At 43.9% G+C, this 12997-nt stretch overlaps 1 protein-coding gene and 1 non-coding gene across 4 annotated transcripts in view; both read right to left on the reverse strand.

Annotated features, from left to right (window-relative positions):
- Nucleotides 1-3178: 3178 nt before the first annotated feature.
- Nucleotides 3179-12997, reverse strand: part of LOC117425172 (chromodomain-helicase-DNA-binding protein 4) — a 32691-nt gene continuing 22872 nt past the window's right edge. Inside the window, exons 28-39 of one of the 3 annotated variants that reach the window (XM_058993540.1) lie at nucleotides 11929-12062; nucleotides 11560-11704; nucleotides 10777-10945; nucleotides 10473-10570; nucleotides 9743-9926; nucleotides 6680-6754; nucleotides 6270-6446; nucleotides 5863-5971; nucleotides 5234-5366; nucleotides 4739-4934; nucleotides 4375-4538; nucleotides 3179-4134 (exon numbers count right to left, since the gene is read on the reverse strand). In XM_058993540.1, coding sequence (XP_058849523.1) covers nucleotides 4120-4134; nucleotides 4375-4538; nucleotides 4739-4934; nucleotides 5234-5366; nucleotides 5863-5971; nucleotides 6270-6446; nucleotides 6680-6754; nucleotides 9743-9926; nucleotides 10473-10570; nucleotides 10777-10945; nucleotides 11560-11704; nucleotides 11929-12062 — 1599 coding nt within the window. In that variant the 3' untranslated portion in view covers nucleotides 3179-4119. Of the gene's footprint in view, nucleotides 4135-4341; nucleotides 4539-4738; nucleotides 4935-5233; nucleotides 5367-5862; nucleotides 5972-6269; nucleotides 6447-6679; nucleotides 6755-9742; nucleotides 9927-10472; nucleotides 10571-10776; nucleotides 10946-11559; nucleotides 11705-11928; nucleotides 12063-12997 lie in introns of those variants that run through there. The other 2 variants (XM_058993541.1, XM_058993539.1) reach the window with 2 other exon arrangements.
- LOC117425996 (small Cajal body-specific RNA 11) lies at nucleotides 10074-10208 on the reverse strand. Its single transcript, XR_004548072.1, has one exon. It is a non-coding gene; the product is annotated as a small Cajal body-specific RNA 11 (non-coding RNA).

Genomic DNA, 12997 nt, shown 5'->3' on the forward strand with positions numbered 1-12997 from the left:
TTCATTGCACTCCAGGATCTTCTTTATCTGTGGTCCGACGAAGACACCGGCTTTGACCTTTGCCTCAGACAGCTTAGGGAAGAAGTCTTGAAGGTACTTGAAGGCTGCCGACTCCTTATCTAGAGCTCTGACAAATTGTTTCATAAGGCCCAATTTGATGTGCAGTGGTGGCATCAGCACCTTCCGGGGGTCCACCAGTGGCTCCCACTTGACGTTGTTCCTCCCCACAGAGAACTCGGTCCGCTGTGGCCAGTCCCGCCTGTGGTAGTGCGCCTTGGTGTCCCTGCTGTCCCAAAGGCAAATATAGCAGGGAAACTTGATAAAACCGCCTTGGAGACCTGTCAGGAATGCCACCATTTTGAAGTCTCCTATGATCTTGATGCCATCTCAGAAAAATGCAGGTATGTATCCACTTAGGCAGCTGGAACTAAACTGAACTGGTGGGCTTAAGGCCCCTGTATTTATACTACTATTTATATTACTGGAAAGTTCTAGAAAGTTCTAGAAGTTACTCCAAGTTTACTCAGCACTGAATCTATCTGGAATGGTCTGGAAAATAGGTAAATTTCAAAATATCACTGTCCTGGTCACAAAAGCAATGTTTGTGGGGAATAATAGCCATTTTCTATACTTTTGAGGCATAAGCAATTAGGAAATAACACTTACTACCCAGGAACCAAAAAATAAATACATTTGTTACACGGTGTAATATCTTGGCAGTGATGTGCAGGAAACAACCTGCAGTGAGCGAGGCAACGAAGTTTAGATATTAGCGGTGAAGCACGAAACGACGGCGTCTGAGCGTTTGCTACAAAAACGAAACACTAGACAGAAAAGGTGCAGGTGATCAGGTCTTAAATAGTAAATAGATGCTAATTAACGGGAGATTAGAAAATTAGAAGATTAGAAGATCAGAGGCCCCCAGCTCCACGCCCCCTGAACCTTGCAAGCTAACATTTGTTTTTTTATTGTTGCAGAGCAACGAGATCCTCATTATGTAATTAATTGCACGTTTCTGTTTCACTATTGTGTTATTCTTTGAATTAATCACATATACTTATATTGTTTTTGTTTAACAGTTATTATTTGAGCAACTATTTATTTCTGATTTGATTAAGCACGTCATTAGCTTTGGTTAAACACTTGTATGTATTTGAGCACGTGGATTTCTTGAATCGCTGATGATTTTAATTCACCGTAGCTGCAGGTCGTTGTGGTAACCCAGCACGCACGCATAAAAAAGAGACGGTTCCGAAATAAAAAGGGAGAAACAAAAGGATCAGATCGACGCAGCAGACGGATGAGCACCAGAAACATCCAGGGAGCTGCAGGAGCTTTAAAGACCATTTCTGGGAGCTGATTCCGTCCACGCTGAAAGGAGTGAGTGAAGGGCTGGAACAGCGAAACAAACACAGCTGGGAGGCGGTTAAAACTGCAGTGAAGCGGATACTGCGGGATTAAAGACCGTTCCTGGGAGCCGAATGTGTCGCTTTAGAAAGATACATTTACAGAAGGTTAAGCTAAACTGAAGACAATCTGTGTGGTTGTGGTGGTGTTTGTTCTTAAGGCTGCTCTCTCTCCCTCCTGTTTCTCTACAGATCTGATGCAGGGTTTATTTTATTTATTTATTTTATTTATTTATTTAATTTTAGTATTGTGTAACAAAGAAGGTGTTTTGGGGTTTTAACAATTGGTACTTTTTTAAAATAGTTTTGATCCCTTTTTGCTGCTTACCGCCTTTTATATTGTGGCGGAGCAATAGCAGGTGCAGCAGATGCAACTGCACGCGGACCCACGAGCTCAGAGGGACACGGAGGGGTTCGAAGGTTTATTCATCCATTTATTAATTTATTTATTAACAATGATAGTATCGGTCGCATTTACATTTGCAGATGTTATACGTCTTCATCGAAGGTTTTGGGGTACTATTCAGCACACACATTTGCAGTTATATTCTGCGTGCGCGATTCATCCTGTAGTTTAGACGGAAGCTGTCCTGTGCTGCTGCGGGCACCAAAATAAACTACAGCAAATCAACATGCCTGTATTTATGATTTAAAAATAATAATGCGAGACAATTTCTGCAACTGTCTGTGCAGAATTGTGAATTCTGTAATAATTCGTGATCGCAGAATTGGGGGATCCTGGTAGGACTGGTGATTAATCCTGATAGTTTATGATTAAAAAATAGTGTAGTGTAGGATGTAAAGCTGTACGCAAAATAGTAGAAAACGAGTAGAAAACGTTCTTATTACATACTGTTTCATACATGCTAACATCCTGACAATTAAATAAATATAGTTAAATATTGAACACTTGATTTGGTATGTTTGATGCTTATGGGGAGGGGGACCCATCTTCCTCTTCCTCCGCCACTGTGTAGAGTATCTTGGTTGTGGGGTCTTAGAAGGGCGAGCTGCAAGGGTACCTCCATCAGCATATTAGTACGACCTCGCTGGACCTGGACTGACCACCAGAGGGAGCTAAAACTGTACCATCCCTGAGCCCTGCTTTACATTGTGAGCAGGGGTGTGATGCTGTATGTAGAAGTGAGGAGATGGCAGCAGTTTCTCAGGGGGTAAGAGAATGGATTCTACAGCCTTGGGAATCAGTGCTAAAGATGCTGGTGCATGAAGAGGAAAGTGCAGGGCGCTCAGATCATTGTGAGCATAGCAGAGCTACAGACCCTGCAGCATATCCATGTCTTACCGGATCTGCAAATTATACTTGCCTAGTCCTGTTGGGGAAAAAAGCACATGCTTTCCCTCATTAAAGAGATTGCTACAGGACTGATGTAGATTCAGAAAAAGTCTTTGAATCATTAGTGAATATGTTGGTCTTCTTTTAGTGCTTTTACAACGCCCTGCCTGTTCCACAGGACTGGGCCCCGTCTAATTGCGCAATGGCATGTTTAATGACAGATTTTCTTTTTCACGTTGTTTAGATTACGCTACATTTGATTCCAGTTTCAAGATTCTGATTTAAAATGCAAAATCAAATCCCATTATAAATGATAAAATGACCACTACCACACTGTAATATTTACAGACTAGAGTGCATTTAGAAAAAGCGAATTGAAGACATCTGTAAAGCTTTAATGAAAACTAAACTGTGTCTGAATGCAGTCCAAGATGGGATTGGATTGTATTGCAGAGCAACATTTGGAATAAAACACACATTTGTGTTTTCATTTATTTTTTTATTTTTAAATATACAAGTAGTACACAATCCATTTTTGCTTATTATTTATTTCTAAAAGCACAACAGAGGTAGCCAAGTGTGCGCTGAAAAGTCAAGATTCTTTTTCTCTTTAGCCCTCAGAGAGCACCTCTCTTTCTCTCCCTCGTTCTCTCTCTCTGTAGATCAGTGGGTTCCAGCTCTGCTCCTCAAGCACCCTCATGGTTCCAGCTTTTTGATCTGAACTGGAACTAAATATGGAGTTTAACAGGTATTGTTTTCCACTTGAAACAGGCTGTATCTACACTGATAGCGGAGTCTAGACTCTGCGCGCCAGCACTAGACTGCAATGCAAATTCAAAAAGAAAGCAAGAAACCAGCAAACAAACCAAAGCCTCGATTTCAGGAGCAGGGTGGAACACCAATCGCTACAGATAGACCGGGACTGACTGTAACAGACAGTAACTCTTCAAAAAGGAAAAAAAAAACCAAAAAAATAAATAAAACCTTGAGAAACGTTTGACTTCAAGTATTTTTATTTTCGTTTAAGGTTCTCCCCCTACCCCCCATATTGCCACCTGTTGTGTACTAAACAATAATATGTACAGAAGTTATTCAAGTCCTTGTCGTCCTTTGTTTTTCATTCATTCTAAAACCACGTTTTTTTCTTTGTATAGTTTTTATAAAAAGAAAAAAGTTGTTCTGTGTCTGTCTTTGTATTTAAAAGTGAAAGTCCAAAAAAACAAACAAAACAAAAACACACAACAAGAAAATAAACCAAAATCATTTTTTTTCTGGTCAGAGAAGTTCGAGAGAGGTGTGGTCTCAGTAAGCAGGGGGTATGAATTCAGCAGCTGCGTGCCAATCAGGATTGAAGGAATGTTGTGGGAGGGATTGCAGTTGGTTGGAATTCCCTTGTTAATCCAGAAGGGGGCACCGTTTCTACTGCTGTGCCACCTGCGGAGTGAAAGACACATAGTCCATTAAACATGAGCCTGACCCAGATGATGTAGCCCCAGAATGCGTCAATCTCATGAACGCACCATTACCCCCTCTCAGTCTTCAGTGTTCAAGGTCTACTCCGCTCCCTTCACAAAAATGCTCTTGTAACCATGTGTCACTATTTGAGCAGCACACAGCACACAGCTGGCTATTCTCTGGCAGCAGCGTTTTTATTCACTATTCTTTGAATTTTACCTGCTGTGGTTGTGGCTCGGGTCCCCGGCTGGCCAATCGGCTGAGTATATTCCTCTCGGACATCTGCAGCCTCACGGCAACCGGCGGAATCCTGGCGATGGTTGCCGGGAGACGGGTCACATCAGCCTTCATGTCGCTTAGTAACTCCTCCAACTGCTTAAGAACTGCGCAACAGGGAGAAATAATAAAAGATCCACTAAACATATGAATACATTTAAACCACTTAAGACACCTGGTGTTATTCAGAATACTGGTAGAACAGAGCAGCACATGAATACATTATGAAGCAGTTAACATGGGAAGCCATGGATTCATTGCATGTCTGCCTGACTGTCTCCAAGTTTCAAGAACACTGATGCGTTACCTTTGTGCAGGACTGCATTGGCCGGCTTGTTCCCTGCCATGGACTCTTTGGACAGGTGCTGGTGGGACTCTGCCAGGCACTCGACCTCCGCAAACCTGGTGTTGAGAGCCATGGAGGGGTGGGAAGGGTCCTCGGACATGTTGAGGTAGGCAGCGCGCCGCAGCTGCTCCTCAATCACAAGGGCCTGCTCCAACAGCTAGAGTGGAGAGAGGAGAGGGGTTACAACTGTCAGCTCCTACGAAGATAGAGGCGCAGTTTACAGGACGAGACTGAGGATGGAGATGGGGGTGAAGAGAGAGAGAGAGAGAGAGAGAGAGAGCGAGCGCAAGAGCGAGAGAGGAGGTACACAGGACGAGATTAAGGATGGCGATGGAGGGGAGAGTGTAGTACACAGGACGAGACTGAGGATGGGGATGGGGATGGAAGGGGGAGTGTAGTATACAGGATGAGGTTGAGGATGGCGATGGAGGGGAGAGTGCAAGCCTCCGTCCTCACCTTGAACCTGCGTGCCAAGAACTTGTTTTTGATCTCCAGGAAGTTGCCCCGGTTCATCTCTCCCTTGAAGGGCTCGTTCAGGATCCCGTACTTGGGGTCGTTCTGAATGTCCTGCCAGCGAGCGTAGCCATGACTGAGGGGAGGGGTCAGGAAACAACACCACTACAAGTCTGCCCAACACTGGCAATGCAGTTCTACAGCCCTACAGCATCAGCATAGGAGGGGACAGGGCAGAGAGCATAACCATGAGAGAGTAAACTCAATACTAATGCAGGGTGCAGCCCCAGAGCAGCCTGCGAGCCCAGCTCTGGCAATGGGGTTCTTTACCCTCCTGCCCCCATACTGTGGAGTTAAAAGGACAGCAACCATATAATACAGGACCAGAAGAACCTGCCTACTGCTCACTCCCATCCTGCCGTACTACAGGGCACAGGTGCTCAGGTTTTTGGGCCACAGACATTTGTTTTCTCTCCAATGCCATCGCAGCTCACACTTCTCTTAATAGTTAAACCATTTACTTATTCTAAAATGTGAAATAAAATAACCCAAAATCCTTATCAAAATGGCACCCAAGACAGAGGGAGTACACCGAGTAGAACACTGCAATGGCTTTACGCTATGAAGGATACTTGATGATGCCAGCGAGCAGCCAGTAGTCATGGCGACGGTGCCAGATCTCATAGGTCTTTTTGGTGACGGTGGCGGCGCGCTCTTCGTTTTGCCACAGCGAGTGCAGTTCTGAAAAATAGATGAACAACCCTGATTAAAAAACACCCAGAAAATACAAAGTGGCTTCACTGAAAAGGAGGGTTTGCATTTCTGAAAATTTAAATGCTTCTTCATAATGGTGTGGGAATGAAACAGACACACTGACAAATTCTACTTACAGACCTGCCAAGCAGTGGTGTGTTTGAGCTGGTACTTACAGCTCTGTGGGAGGCAGTGTGGTGCATGTATGTGCAGTGTGTTTCTGGGCTGGTGTTCCAGTGCGGCGGTGTGTGTTTATGTGGGGGAGGAGAGTGGCACACTGTTTTACCTGTGAAGCCCCCATCAGCGATGTTGAACATGAACCGCTGCTTCATGGCTCTCTTCTTCTCCTCGCTCGGTTCCTTCACCAGCTCTCCGTTCTGCAGCTTTGATTCCGCTGCCAACGCTCCCCCTGCTCCCTTCTCAGCCTCCGGCTTCACTGCCTCCAGCTTCTCATCCTTTTGCTCTGGAAAGGACATCAATACAAATAAAAATAAGTTTTTTCAAATAAATATGCAGACACTTTATTCCTTCCAATTTCTGCATGGTTTCAAAACATTGGCTAATGTGCTGCGGATCAATAAAATGTCGTGTACGATCGGCAATGAAATACCGAATGCTCTTGAGTGAAGCCTGCTGCCTCACCCACTGCAGGGAACTGTGCTTTTACTGAGGAGACAGACACAAAACGGGCCTCACCTTTCTTCATGTCCACAGCAGGGCTGGTGTCCATCTTTTCAACAGGGAGCTGCTTTTCCTCCTTCTCCTCCACTGCTGACAAAACAAGCAAAACAGATCCCTAAAACACATCCCAACAGTAATAAAAAAAAAAAAAAAAAAAAAAAAAAAAAAAAAGTACCCTGGAGCTACTGTTACCAAGGTAGAACCAGAGACACTGATGAAGGCATTAGCTGAAACACGCTGACTGCTGCTTAACGCTTCGTTTTACACCTCAGTTTAGGGACTGGTTTACAGCCCTGATCAGCACTAATCCTGGATTACCTCACCAAAACAACATCAGCTAGTCAAGATTAGTGCTGATCAACAAGTGTGAAAGCACCTGTCTGAGTATAAAAATAGCAGCTGGTAGATAATGGGAAGAGTTACAGTGGGAGGCAGATTGTGGTTGCCTGACATCACGATACAGACGCGGTACAACGTCGTAAACATACCACGGCTTAAAACCACCTTTTACGCTAGTCAACCGCCAGATGGCGCAAGGGTGCAAAATAAATATAAAATGCACCTCTTCAGTGTAACATCAACTAGCAGGCTAATCTATATGGCCAAAGTAAAATCGATGCATTTTAAAACTTTGTTTTGTTTTTTTTACCAGCGGTAGGCTACTCGACTTTTTGAATAGCCTATAGTCTAATATTATCAAAATCTTTTCCGCGTCACATCTGGAATGTAGGGACTATGCTCATGGAAAATCTGTGTTAACAAAAAAATAAGAAACTAAACTAAAATCTAAATGTAAAAAGTAAAGACGACATTCTGATTAATGTTAGCGTAGGCTGTTCATCTCCGCACTTTAGGCTACACTTGTGAAATCTGTGGTCCTCATGTTCACATCTTTTCTACATGAGAAACCATTTATAAAAGGTATAGCGTAGCCTACTTATCACCACAGTGGAAGAAGAAAGACTAAGGGATTAATTAATCAACGTGTTATTTTCTTTTGATATTTAACTGTTCTTTTTACCCTGAATATCTCTTTACAGTCAGTGTCATACGCTTAACGTGGAAATGTGAGAAACACGTCAATTGGGTAGCTAATTTGTTTAAAAACCAACAGCAACACTTACAGCATTCACTCAGCCCATCTGTCTACAGTAGGCTAGGCTACTTATCACTTTTGCATAGTGACAATAAAGATTCATTTTTTAGCCTAATCAATGTGTCGTTTGTTTACTTTTCAATATCGAGATCCAATAAACATGGAGCTTTAAGAACAAGGATTGGACAAATCGAACAAACACATGCACTTTCATAAAAATGCCTGCCAATTTCTAAAGAAAACAGGACTGAATTGCCTTATGACACCGTGAGATTTCTCTTTTCTAATCTTCTGATAGGTTATAGGCTATATTGCCCGTCCGCTTTAAAACTGGCACATTCTCGAAATCAGCTCTGTGATTCCTATTCATTTGCGGTATAGTTTGTGTTTAATGTTTTATTCGCGAGAATTTGACAAAGCATCGTTTTTCACAAGGCAAGGAAATCGTACGCGATATGAAATGTCTTCACTTTGTTATATGCACTGCTGATGAAACGCATGCTGGCAGAGGGGATCAACTGGGTCACAACACAAGCAGAGAAAGCGGCTTGCAGTAGCCTATTGAAATGTGCATTTATGTATTGAAGTCAACTCGTTCAAAACAAAGCATGCTATAGCGGCGGATTTGACTCATTCACGTTGGGCATGGCTACATGAAGTATACTAGCCTAATTTCCTCTTTCAAACTGTAGGCCAAAATTACAATGTAAATTAGCAGTTAACACGTATTCATAGACGTTTGGGTTACAGTGCAAGGCTATACAACTGTAAACAAATTATGTGGACTAACCGTTATTTGCAATATTCAAAGAGGCATTGTTTAAATGCGTCTAATTTGCCAACCTAATATTCCAGACCCTCTGATCTAAATCCTATTGAAATGGTGCGGAATGCTATGAAGACATTTATATGGAGCGAGTGGAAGCACTCAAGAAAGAACAAATTAGTAGAAGGAATCAAGCAATCCTGGCTGACACGTCTCACCGTCAGTACATTGATCACATCAAAAAGGTGATCCCTGCTGCAATACAGAGAAATGGAGATCCATCGGGACATTAAGAAAACAGTATTGCAAAAGAGTAGGCCTAATACTGTGCGTAACCAATCGGCTATAAGCCTAAATGAAAGAAACATGTATGATTACTCTATTATAGCCTACTGAAGCCTTTTTCCGAAGCGACCTGAATTTATTTCAACACACCAGTGTTTGCAAGTTAAATGTTTACTAAATAATGAAAAAAAAAAAAAAAAAGAAGTTAATGAATTGTCTTGTGGATTGGATTATTTATGTATTTTCCTCTGATTTTTGCCCTTTCCGTTAAGCATTTGCGCGCGCACTCTAACTACGTTTACATGCAGGCATGTAAACATACTGGTTTGTATTTCAAATAAAAGCTGGACTGTCAACTAATGGTTAATAACTTTGGATGTACACATGATAGAAGCAAACTGTAAACTGTGCAAGATCCCAAAATTATATCCAAATGATTATTTTTTTTGTATTTGTCTGCAATGTGTAAAAACAAACAACAATTGCGTTGCATGTTCGGTTTGGCTACCGCATCAAAGAAAATACTGCTGCATAAGGATTATCTTTACCACAGAATATTTTCTTAAATTGTGCAAAAGTGGCTTATAAAACAGAAAGTACAAACCTATCTTGTCATGTTTATTTTAAGTTAAAGCTGCCAAATGTCCTGGGAAAATATAAATCAAATTGTTTTTACATGTCAAACTGTAGGCTACCCCGAGTTTTGTTTTATTGGCCATTACTGAAATAAGCAAATATTTGTGGAATGGTTTTAGTAGGTCTACCATATTTGTTTTCTAAAAAAAAAAAAAAAAACCAACACCACCACACACAACACCACACAAAAATTTACTTTACATAACTAGGAAACCACACACAGAATCGCATTGTCGGGGGAAATCAGAATGACTGCACCTGTAGTTCGGTTTCAGGAGCCGAGCCTCACCCTTACCGTCAGTCTCCATCGGCTCCTCTGCCTTCTCCTTGCCCTCCGAACCTTCACCTTTGACGATCTCCCCCTCTTCGGCTTTCTTCTCCTTTATTTCTTTGTCCTTCTCTCCATCCTTACTCTCTTCGGTCAAAGGTTTCTGAGATTGTTCTGTGGCCTTTAGTTCCCCTTCTGGGGCTTTAGACTCCTGGAACAAAAACAGACAGATTAGACACAGCAAGCAGCAGGGTAGGGGCTTGTTAAAAGGGGAATTCATTCAGAAGCAAAAACCAACATGACTATCGGTTTGAGTAACCACGTTTCAGACACACATTAGTATGGACAGACATGTACAGTTGTGCCGTCCTGCCTTTAAGGACATGTCCAATTCTGTGGACAGGCCTCCTTGTGTGGACGGGGTTTCTCTGTGTCTACCCTGCAGCCCCGAGCCACCTCTCTCCAGACAGGGGGACACAAGCAGGGCAGACAGATTGACCGACACCCTCTGTACACTGCAATGAGAATCAGGGGCTCGCCACACTCAGTGGAGTTTGAACAGCACTGTTTTTTTTTTTGTACCACAGACTACATGCAAAAACCATTGTGTATACATCTTAACCACCGCTGCGGTTCAACGCTGATGCAATGGGGGCATTGTTGTCCTAGTCACATAGCCGCATGTGGGGACCCTGTGATATCAAAGAGTGCTCTCTCTCCAGGAGGGGCAATGCAGTGCCTCTCGTAGCTCTCTTACCTCAGCCTGCTCCTCCAGCTTGGCAGGAGACTCCTTGCCCTCCGTCTCCCCTTCCTTCTCTTTCTCCTTCCCCACTTCATCCGTTTTCATAGACTCCTCTGTTGAAAAGAGATATGAACGTGTTGAACGAGGTGCTGTGTGGAAGAGGCTAGGGAGTAGGGTTCAGGGTCTCTGTCTCTACCTGCACTGCAAGCTGTATTGGGTATAGGGTACATGGTGTAGGGTCCGGTGCTGGAGGCCAGTGTGTTGGGCTGTGTATCTCTGGAGGTGGACGAAGGGGTAGGATGCAGGGTCCCTTTCTTACCTGTGCTGGAGGCTGTGGTGGCCGGTGTGTTGGGCTGTGTGTCTCCAGGGGTGCTGGGGGTCGGTGTTTTGGGGGTGGGGGAGTCTGGTCTCAGGATCTTCTTGTTCTCCTCGGCTTCCATGAGCTCAGGCATGCTCCACTGACCGTTCACGTGCTCGAACTCCTGAACCTGGAGAACAACCAAGTCAAAATCCATGCACAGTCTGACAGTAGCTTTACAAAGAAACAACAAAACTGCAAGGTGTTAATTATGATATTTAGCACCGTACTGGAATTATTATTTTAAAGTATTCTAGTATCCGACACCCTGTTAAACAATAACTACATAAAGCACGACTCACATGTTGAAAAACATTGTTGTGAACTGAAAATGCATGCTATCAAAAGAGAGATATGCATGCTAAATAAGTGTTTACACACTACAGAATGCTGAGAAACCCGAAAACTACCGCCTAGCTCTGCATGCTTTAAAAGCACAGCGCCACCAGTTGGCCCGAGTTATCTTTCCTAGTCACATGCATAAAAATGCATGTCTAGTTATTTATTTTTATTATTGATTGAAAAGTTGTGCCGTCCTGCCTTTAAGGACATGTCCAGTTCTGTGGACAAGCCTCCTTGTGTGGACGGGATTTCTCTGTGTCCACACTGCAACCCCAAGCCAGCTCTCTCTCCAGACAGGAGGACACAAGCAGGGCAGACAGACCTCCATACACAGACATGTGGAATTTGAACGGCAGTGCTTATAGTTTTGCCTGTGCATTTAAGTGCGTTTATTTTACACACCTTCTTGCGGATGAGGGACATGACCCCGATCCTGGTCAGCACGTGCTGGCGGGACAGCCCCTCCCGCGGGACCCCATCCGCAAAGGTCTCCGCTCCGTCCGCACCCGGCTCACACAGGTGACGCATGAACAGGGACACGTACGCTCTGAGAGAGAGAGAGAGAGAGAGAGAGAGAGAGAGAGAGAGAGAGAGAGAGAGAGAGAGAGAGAGAGAGAGAGAGAGAGAGAGAGAGAGAGAGAGAGAGAGAGAGAGAGAGAGAGAGAGAGAGAGAGAGAGAGAGAGAGAGAGAGATGAACAGGGACACGTACAAAATCGGCACGAGAGGGAGTGGCAGTGAAAAGAGGCAAAGAGATGCACCCCTGTACTCACTTGAACTCTTTCTCAGATTTGCCGCGGAGGTCCCGTACGAGCCACTGCGTGGTGAAGGCGTCCTGTGGGGGCATGCCATAGCGCATGATGGCGTTCAGGAAGGCCTTGCGCTGCCGAGCATTGAATCCCAATACCTGAGACAGACAGACAGAGTCAAGAGGAGGTCACACACAGGAGGGCTGCCCTGGCTGGCTGACTTCTGGATAAACTCCCAATAGCTTTGCGCCTGCTTCACAACAACAACACTGACAGAAATCTGTGCATCAAATTAACATCTAAAAACATGCGTGGAAAAAGAACAAAACAAAGTCTAGTTATTGTCTGGATACTCGGCTATATGTATTCTGGTGGTCTAGATTTTTGACACAGTGGAGAAACAGCAGTCGTACAACTGAGTTTGTGGATGGATATAAGACTCTTATTGCACAGCAGTTTCAACCATTCCAGGTTTTACTGCAAGCTTTATTAGACCCAGTGTATAGCTAACAAGCTCAGGTGTGTTTTATTAAACTCCTAGTAAAAAAAAAAAAAAAAAAAGCTATGCAATGGGAGTCTTACTTCCATCCCTGGAGCTACCTTTCCAATACTTGAACAACAGCCGGTAGATTAGTTTTTCTTCTTTTTTTATTAATTCAAAAGTTGTGCCGTCCTGCCTTTAAGGACATGTCCAGTTCTGTGGACAGGCCTCCTTGTGTGGACGGAGTTTCTCTGTGTCCACACTGCAGCCCCAAGCCAGCTCTCTCCACACAGGGGGACAAGCAGGGCAGACAGACTGACCCCCTCCGTACACTGCAATGAGAATCGGGGGGCAGCGCTCTCCACACTCACAGTGCAGTTTGAACAGTACTGTAGTTCAGAGGGGATCTGGTCCCTACACCATTTCGAATAGCATGTTTCCAGTGTGAGATTTGCTTTATGTTTCATACACATGCAGCACACAGAGCTGGTACAGGGTCCTGAGCAGTGTCAGGTTCCCTTGAGGACAGCTCAAATCTGTATCTGCTGTTAGCCCTTGTGTCCAGGATAAGGGTGATTTAAATAAAATGCTCAATACTGGCTCACTATTTTG

This window comes from Acipenser ruthenus, chromosome 20 (genome assembly GCF_902713425.1).
Source record: "Acipenser ruthenus chromosome 20, fAciRut3.2 maternal haplotype, whole genome shotgun sequence".
Classification (NCBI taxonomy): domain Eukaryota; kingdom Metazoa; phylum Chordata; class Actinopteri; order Acipenseriformes; family Acipenseridae; genus Acipenser; species Acipenser ruthenus.